Below are 9,597 nucleotides of genomic sequence, written 5' to 3'. Positions count from 1 at the left end.
GGTGCGCATTTCTGGTTTGTGTTGGGGGTGGGGGGGGGGGGGGGGGCCGGACACCCAACATCTAGTCACCCTCCAAAGAGTTGTACTCAACAGATATTGACTGTACAGCACTAGAAAGCCAGATGGGAATTCACTGTATCCAGCTCAATGTGCTGATTGACTGACAGGGGAAGAGTCCGGGCCATCCCAATGATCACAGAGGCCTCGGCCTGTCTCCCCTCGGCCGGCCCGCCTCTGGAGTTGAGCGAGCGTGCATTACTCCGGCCATACTCAGCGGACTCGATTGACATTTCTGCCAGTCACAGGAAACAGATAGAGATGCGTTTCTAGAGGGATCCAGTCACGGCTGTCCAAACGATTGTGTCTGCGATCTGGCTCAGTGTGGATTTACCTGCTGCTGCTGTCAGTGTGCTCTGAGCAGCACAGAGCGCCAATTCCTGTGTGTTTTCCCATCCGACACACAACGATGCTGCTTCACGTTGCTAATGAAACACTAAAAGCAATTGTTTTCTTTTCTAAGTGGATTCTAGCCATAAAATGGGCCGCAGATAATTGATTTTGCTGCTAGGATAGAACATCATGTTCTTGTTTGTTTTTGTTTTTTTTCCTGGTAGATGACATGCGGTGAGATTGGGTGACTCAGTGGCCCTGGGTGCTTTGTGTTGCCCTGCCCCTAATAGAAGAACGTAAATACACCCTGTGCATCCCCCCATAGCCTTATAAGATACTGAACTATGTCCCCTGGGTATTGTGTCTCAGAGTAGCCATGGTGGGCTTTGTCCGCCTCCCGGCCGGCCGTTCTGGAAGGAGCGGCCGGCCAGGAGTTCCCTGGATCTGAGCGGGCGTTTTTAAAAGTCCGCTCAGCCACTCCCACTCGCGCACGCAAGTGGGAAAGTGCCTGCAGCGATGCCTGTTAACATACAAGAGCCGGCGGATCGCTTGTATGAGGTGCCGGTATGTGTGCCCTCCCGCTATCACACTGGTCTCGGGCTCTGCTGTGCCCGGTGCGAGCCCGGGACCAGCATGGTGGCTCTGTGACAGGGGATCAGAGGGAGTTCGGTACACGACCTCCCTCCGGTCCCCTGTCAGAATGCGGACGTGATGTATATTACATCCCTTCCGCATTCTTGTGTCACTCTCAAGCTGATGAAGCAGATGAAGCTCTGCTTCATGAGCTTCTTTGGGGGGTCCCTATTTGACATTAGGGGTCTTGGAGACCGTGCTCTTCCTATGGGGACACTAGTTCTGGTGACCGTTCTCTTCCTATGGGGACACTAGTTCTGGTGACCGTTCTCTTCCTATGGGGACACTAGTTCTGGTGACCGTTCTCTTCCAATGGGGACACTAGTTCTGGTGACCGGGCTCTTCCAATGGGGACACTAGTTCTGGTGACCGTTCTCCTACAATGGGGACACTAGTTCTGGTGACCGTGCTCTTCCAATGGGGACACTAGTTCTGGTGACCCTGCTCTTACAATGGGGACACTAGTTCTGGTGAGCCTGCTCTTCCAATGGGGACACTAGTTCTGGTGACTCTCCAAGACATCACTCTCCTGATGTCTCCATAAAGAGGACCTGTCACATCTCTTTGCTATCACATAGGGGGGTTTCTTAGTTGTCTATGTGATAACAATAAAGTTAAGTGGAAAAAAAAAACAGTTGCAAAAAAAAGTATTTAAAAGAATTTTAAAAAAAAACAATTTTTTTTTCAATCCCCCACCCATGTATACTCGCGTGCAAACATGCGTCGGGTGCGTATACGTGGAATACGCAGATGAAATATATACATACAAAGGAGTTGTTTTGCCTGCCAAAGGATTTATCTGTAAAAAATAAATCAAGGCAAGAGGGCTTGCTGTATTTTTCCTGAAGACGTTTCACTGGAAGGCCTAACCTACGCCCTTGGAGGCGGCTCGGAGTGGGTGGCCTTTTACTCTCACCCCCTCCCTCTAATTATTGACTTTTCAGAGATCCTGGTCGTTAGGATAGGTAGTTCTCAGGGTTTCCAGCCAGGCACTTTGGATCTTTCACTACTACTAGAAAATTGAAGAAACCTTCCAAAAATATTTTTTTACAAAATTCTACAGGTCTATGGCAGCTGAAGCCGCAATGTTTTACTTTTGTTCTTACGTTTGATTGTTGTATGAGACTCAAAAAAATATACATGAGGAACTCTGTCCTTCTCTAATAAAAGAACACATGAAGATGTAAAGATTTGAGTGTCCATCGCCTGACGGCCGTCCTGCGTCCCCCAGGGCCGTCTTTAACGCAGGGCAAAAGGGGCAGCTGCCCAGGTCCCAGTCATTGTTGTGGGACCCAAAGCAGCTGCCCCTTGAGCAGGTCCTGCGCTGCAAAACTCCTACTACTGGCCCTGCATCTCAGCACTGGCAGCAGAGCGCCGGATGATCGCAGAGCGGGTGACACGGAGAGAAGAGCTGGATGGACGCCCTCCGTGCTGTGTGTATGTGTGTGCTGGAGGAGGCGGCTCTGCAATAACCTGGAGGGGGGGGAAAAATACACCTTCACCTGTGTACACAAAAATCCTTGCGCCGGCGCTGTCCTTGAGCCCGCGCCACTCTTCTGTTTACTGTGCGATCGATATTGCATAGTGTTGCTCCGGCCCTGTCGTATAGGCGTATGCATGGGCAAAATTGCACGGCGGGTAGAGGGTGTTTTGTGGGGGGGGTACTATGCTTAGACTTGCTGTATGTTCTGTGCATCATTATTAAACATGTCAGTAACACATAATTTTCACTGTGTGAGCTGAATGAATGCCAGACAGAAGAATTCTGTGACAGTCAGGTAGACAATAGAGCTCTCTAGAACTCAATCACCACACAGTCATTTGATTGTGCTGATACTGCTACATTCTAGTATTTACCAATTGTTTCTGCAAGTACCCCTGACAGTTCTGTGCTTTCTAATCAGAAAAGACTGACAGTGGGTCACTGCTGCTCTTATGGCTGAGAGCCAGTGCTGAAAGGATGAATGGGTCACCTTGAGTATTGTGCATAGGAAGGGGAGATGTGTGTGGTAATTAGATATATGCAGCAAATGCAAAAGGTTGGGCACTCCTGTCAAATTACATTCATTGTTTGTTTTCTTACTAAAAAATCTCTCCAGGGAACAAACTTACACAATACATATTTTTGCAGATTCTGCTACACTGTTAGAATCAGTATGCTAAATGTGTAAATGAACATGTGGCAAGTGCAAAATGCTAGGTGCCCCGCCAATCAGTATTAAAGGAGAACTATGAGGGGGGGGGGAGGGGCTTTTCACTCACCTCATAGTTCTAGCCGACCTGTGACAATGAGACTGTCACAGGTCGGCTCATTAGATCGGGAAGTGAGCGAACACATAACGGCGTTCGCTCACCTCTCGATCCTGTCACGGCTCTCTGCCGTGACAGGGGGAGGGGCTGGATTCCCCACTCCGATCCGCCAGCGCTGACTGGCGGAACGGATGGGGGGAGGGGGCGGGTACAGCTGGCTCTGCCTCCAGATAGGCAGAGCCAGCTGTCAGTCACGCAGCTGGGCGGATCCAGACATAATTGTCGTGATCCGCTTCAGCTGCGGCGTCTCAGTATATAGGGAGCTGTAGCTCCCTATATACTGAGCCTAGGGTGACGGGAGGACGCTAGTTTGTGTCCTCCCGTTACCCTAAGGAGAACTATGGGGAAAAGCCTTAACCTCATAGTTGTCCTTTAAAGGAGGCCCTGAGGGCCACACATACACATTGTAAAGGAGTTCGGCATTTGCTGGGACTGATGTAACTATTATAAGATCTGAGCAGAGCTGCATATAAATAAAACATCGTTGAACTGGATAAGAGTCTCTCGGGTGCGAAGCTGTGAAACGCTAAAAGTATCTTTCCTGGGTGCGACTTTCACGAAGACCAAAAGCATCTGAAAATCATCTTGTTTCCTTCTTTCCTTCGCAGATCCACCAAGACTCATCCGGGTCCGGTTGTACATTTAAGTGACACGCCAAGAGATGAAGGAAAGGTAAGAGAGTCTTGGTATTAGACTCGGCCCTCAGACCCCCCGCCCATTTCCTGCCTCAAATATTCCTTTTTCCGTTTGAAAAGCTGAACCCCCCGGGATAAGCAGATATTGGCAAAATACAGGAGTCATGTGTGTTCTTCCGGAATCTCGGTGAGCTCTGTGTATTTCTTCCAGATCTGTGGAGTCATCCCGTGTGAGACTCGGAGCTTCGGAGTAATAAAGCCCGGTCACTGCCGGAGTAATAAAGCCCGGTCACTGCCAAGGGGGGCCTTGTGCAGGGTGACTGGTCTTGTCTCCGCCCCCCTCCTGTAGTAAAGACCGGTCACTGCTGCTCTCTCGCCTTGTGCAGGGTGACTGGTCTTGTCTCCGCCCCCCTCCTGTAGTAAAGACCGGTCACTGCTGCTCTCTCGCCTTGTGCAGGGTGACTGGTCTTGTCTCCGCCCCCCTCCTGTAGTAAAGACCGGTCACTGCTGCTCTCTCGCCTTGTGCAGGGTGACTGGTCTTGTCTCCGCCCCCCTCCTGTAGTAAAGACCGGTCACTGCTGCTCTCTCGCCTTGTGCAGGGTGACTGGTCTTGTCTCCGCCCCCCTCCTGTAGTAAAGACTGCTCACTGACGCACCCTGTAGTGGGTGGTACCTGCTGGTTTCCTCCTACAGCTTTGCGCTCTATGTGCAGCACAATGACAATGGGATCTGCAGAGGGGGCGGGGGGATGGAAGCCAGTGGAGGGATTGGAAGAGAGAGTTGGTGGACACTGTGTGGTTGGTAAGGTGGATGAGTCTGGCAGCAGCATTCATGATAGACGGAAGGGGGGATGTTAGAGTGTAAGCTCCTCTGTACAGAGACTGATGTGACTGTGGAGGGGGGGGGCATTAGAGTGTAAGCTCCTCTGTACAGAGACTGATGTGACTGTGGAGGGGGGGGGCATTAGAGTGTAAGCTCCTCTGTACAGAGACTGATGTGACTGTGGAGGGGGGGGGCATTAGAGTGTAAGCTCCTCTGTACAGAGACTGATGTGACTGTGGAGGGGGGGGGCATTAGAGTGTAAGCTCCTCTGTACAGAGACTGATGTGACTGTGGAGGGGGGGGGCATTAGAGTGTAAGCTCCTCTGTACAGAGACTGATGTGACTGTGGAGGGGGGGGGCATTAGAGTGTAAGCTCCTCTGTACAGAGACTGATGTGACTGTGGAGGGGGGGGGCATTAGAGTGTAAGCTCCTCTGTACAGAGACTGATGTGACTGTGGAGGGGGGGGGCATTAGAGTGTAAGCTCCTCTGTACAGAGACTGATGTGACTGTGGAGGGGGGGGGCATTAGAGTGTAAGCTCCTCTGTACAGAGACTGATGTGACTGTGGAGGGGGGGGGCATTAGAGTGTAAGCTCCTCTGTACAGAGACTGATGTGACTGTGGAGGGGGGGGGCATTAGAGTGTAAGCTCCTCTGTACAGAGACTGATGTGACTGTGGAGGGGGGGGGCATTAGAGTGTAAGCTCCTCTGTACAGAGACTGATGTGACTGTGGAGGGGGGGGGCATTAGAGTGTAAGCTCCTCTGTACAGAGACTGATGTGACTGTGGAGGGGGGGGGCATTAGAGTGTAAGCTCCTCTGTACAGAGACTGATGTGACTGTGGAGGGGGGGGGCATTAGAGTGTAAGCTCCTCTGTACAGAGACTGATGTGACTGTGGAGGGGGGGGGCATTAGAGTGTAAGCTCCTCTGTACAGAGACTGATGTGACTGTGGAGGGGGGGGGCATTAGAGTGTAAGCTCCTCTGTACAGAGACTGATGTGACTGTGGAGGGGGGGGGCATTAGAGTGTAAGCTCCTCTGTACAGAGACTGATGTGACTGTGGAGGGGGGGGGCATTAGAGTGTAAGCTCCTCTGTACAGAGACTGATGTGACTGTGGAGGGGGGGGGCATTAGAGTGTAAGCTCCTCTGTACAGAGACTGATGTGACTGTGGAGGGGGGGGGCATTAGAGTGTAAGCTCCTCTGTACAGAGACTGATGTGACTGTGGAGGGGGGGGGCATTAGAGTGTAAGCTCCTCTGTACAGAGACTGATGTGACTGTGGAGGGGGGGGGCATTAGAGTGTAAGCTCCTCTGTACAGAGACTGATGTGACTGTGGAGGGGGGGGGCATTAGAGTGTAAGCTCCTCTGTACAGAGACTGATGTGACTGGTATGAGTGATATATAAATACAGGAAATATGAGACTTTGTTGATAGGGAAGTGGGTGGTGACGGGTGGACATGTAGATATTAGCGGGGCCTCCTAGACATCATAAATGACTGATGTAAATCCTCCCCTCTCCTCTGTTTCTGTAGCTGATGACCTGAGTGGAATGTCGGGGGTATTGGAGCTCAGGGATCCCGGTGGCATCTCTTGTTTATTTATCTTGCTAATAGCACGGTATGGATTTTCCTCCGGTGGATGTATCGACTGCTGAGATACTTAACACTCTCCTCGCTGACGTGAACGGCAATGCCACAATTCCGCGATGAGCGATGATCTGCTTCATAAAGAAAAATCATCGAGCCAATTATTTTTTTTGGCCGATGAAAGGGTTAATAACTGGGAGCATATTGACGGGCCGAAAGAAGCGTCAGCGCCGGCCGCCGTGTTCAGCTCAAGGGAGGAATCTCAGTGAATGTAATGTACATCCTCCACCCGCCATCGTCTCCGGCCCCAGGGGCTCATAATGGCCGTCCCAAAGGGTGCCGCCATCTTTCCCTGAGTTAGGCTGCACTTCCTGTCGGGAACTTTATACTCGCACACTTTGCTGAACATGGTATGCACAACGCTGATGGAGCTCACTCTATATCAGTACCCGAGCAACGCTTGTATGGTTTTTATGGATAGAAATATTTTAACGCTCTTACCCCAACCTGGCCGTCTGTCTTGGACTCTGACTGCCTTTAGGCGTTCCCTTAAGATTCATCTTTTCAGGGAAGCCGATCCCACCTCAACCTGACCGCTCAACCATTCATCCCCACACAGCTCCCTCCTCATGTATCACTGGCCCCTCCCCTTTAGATTGTAAGCCCTCAGGGGCGGGGCCCTCCTTACCATCTTGTCTTGAACTGTATTGTGATTGTAATGTCTTCCCTATATTGTACAGCGCTGCGCACACTGTTGGCGCCATATAAATCCCGTATAATAATAATATCGCTAATCTCCAGGCAAGCAGCTAAATACATACACTATATTGCCAAAAGTATTGTGACACCCCTCCAAATCATGTGATTCAGGTCCTCCAATCCCCTCCATGGCCCCCGGTGTATAGGATGAGGCACCTCGGCATGCAGACGCTTCTACAGACATCCAACCCAATACTGATCCCTACGGACTAAGACTGGGATGCCATTAGAGTTCATGTGCGTGTAAAGGCGTCCCAATACTTTTGGCAATATAGTGTATATATTTATATAATATTTTTTTCCATCCAAAGCTCTGCCACAAAGTATCGCCCTATCTAGCAGGGGGAAGAGACCTGATCATACTCTGCTATAGTTTTACTTTTACATACAGGTCTTCTTCCCTCCCCCTGCCTGAGACTGGACAGTTAAAAGCAAAGGCAGCAGATTGATGAGCTCATCTCCCTGTAACTCTGCTCTCTCCTCTTATGATTAGTATTATTATTATACAGGATTTATAGAGCGCCAACAGTTTGCGCAGCGCTGTACAATGTAAGGAAGACATTACATTACAATTCAAGACAGGATGGTAAGGAGGGCCCCGCCCCTGAGGGCTTACAATCTAAGAGGGAGGGGCCAGTGATACATGAGGAGGGAGCTGTGTGGGGGATGAATGGTTGAGCGGTTAGGTTGAGGCGGGATCGGCTTCCCTGAAGAGATGAGTCTTTAGGCCCCATTCACATTGCGCGATTCGCAAATTGCGCGATTTGTTGCGCGATATCGCGCAAATGCTTGCATTGAAAAGCATTGAATCGCGGCAAAATCCGCTCCAAAAAGGGTCCTGCTGTAGCGACGCACGACCCGCGACAGCAGGACCCTTTGCCCCATTGCCAAGCATTGGAGAGCGATATCGCGCGGTAAATAGCCGCGATATCGCGGGAATTACCGCGCGATAAATCGCTCAGTGTGAACGGGGCCTTAGGGAGTCCCAAAAGGCAGTCAGAGTGGGAGATGGTGAGACAGGTCTATGGGCATGTCACTTGCACTGCAGTGCAACTAGCTGGCTCCTTGTGCTGCTTCTTCCTGTCCCTGTCTGAGCTCTTCTGTACAGGGACTGCAAGAGGCTGATACGGGTCACTTGCACTTCTTGCAATATACAATGAAATAACCAGACACCTAGAAATGATTAATGTCTGTGCTGAGGTAGGCAATATCCCCATCCCTGCTCCCCACTCATCCACGTAAAAGAACCACCCTAAGCCACTTGATTATGCCATCGGGTGATTGGCGGGTTACCAGTCCCAGTGACACTCGGTGGTGCTTCCTCTGGGAGAGGAGACTGGTGACCCGCCAGTCACCAGATGACATAAGTGGTGTAGGGTGGGTTTTTGTATTTGAATGAGTGGGGGCGGGCAGGGATGGGGTGCAGGAATACTTGTGACCCACTGCAGCGGTTTGCCATTGCCATCAACCTGTCATGTTGCCGGCCCTTCTTCTGTCATAACCACAACCACGCCACCCCTGCAGTCTTCAGAACCTTGTGAGGGCCACACCAATCAACTCAACAGGAAGGGTCACCAGGTGGCAGCGTGGGCACCTAAAGAAGGGCTCTCCCATTCCACAGTGAAGAAGCCAGATGTCTCGGCACATCATGTGACTGCAGATTCAGGTCAATATTCACGGTTTTAGCTTACTTTTTTAAAATGATAAGCTAGATGTGTGTGTGTTGTGTGTATGTGTGTGTGTGTGTGTGTCTGGACAGTTAAGGTGTGCGAACCTTCGGATAACAATTGGAACTCCTCTTCACAGGGTTGTAAGTTGTGTCAGTATGTGGTAATCTAAAGGTGGCCATACACTGTACAACCATCGCAAGACCTTAGTCTTGCGAGGGTTGTAAAGTGATTAAAAAAACGTAAGATCTGCCCATCTTGGACAGGCAGATCGCACTCTCGATCATCGCAAGCCGCGCCCCCCTGAGGGGGCGGGCCTACGATGACTGCAATGAGGGGCGGGCTTAAGATGACTGCAAACGGGCTGCGTGCGCGTGCGCACACGGGCCCGTACGGCAGTTTGCAACCGTTTCTACTGTACGGTCGCACGTCTTTTGTCGAACCAACATGCTAGAAAACCCGCCGGGAATCGTACGATTGTCGGCGGGTCTCTAGCCTGCTCGTCCGATAGCCGCAGGAACGGGCCGGTGTGCGCGCGCGCGCACACCGCCCGTTCTGCATTGCGGTCATCGGAAGCCCTGCCCCTCAGCGGGGGCGGGCTTTCGATGACTGCAAGTACGATGTGCCCGTCCAAGGTGGGCAGATCGTACGGGCTTTCGATAAGCATACGACCATCGCAAGACAAAAGGTGTATGGGCACCTTTATGGTACGCCCTCCTGCAACACACTGATAGTAACATCGACCCAGACTTATAGATATTGTAAGGTGATAGTCTGCAGCAAGGTTAGGGT

General features: G+C 51.1%; 1 protein-coding gene across 1 annotated transcript in view; it reads left to right on the top strand.

Moving 5' to 3' along the window:
* LOC108800617 (syntaxin-binding protein 5-like) overlaps positions 1-4,005 on the top strand; it is a gene marked incomplete at its 3' end in the record, with an annotated part of 121,709 nt that extends 117,704 nt beyond the window's left edge. Inside the window, exon 6 of the mRNA XM_018572599.1 lies at positions 3,942-4,005. Within this exon, the coding sequence (XP_018428101.1) occupies positions 3,942-4,005 (64 nt within the window). The remainder of the gene's footprint in view (positions 1-3,941) is intronic.
* Between the last annotated feature and the right edge of the window lie 5,592 nt (positions 4,006-9,597).

Source organism: Nanorana parkeri, unplaced genomic scaffold (genome assembly GCF_000935625.1).
Source record: "Nanorana parkeri isolate BGI_ZX_2015 unplaced genomic scaffold, ASM93562v1 scaffold2082, whole genome shotgun sequence".
NCBI lineage: Eukaryota > Metazoa > Chordata > Amphibia > Anura > Dicroglossidae > Nanorana > Nanorana parkeri.
This window is presented reverse-complemented; position numbering and strand designations above follow the sequence as displayed.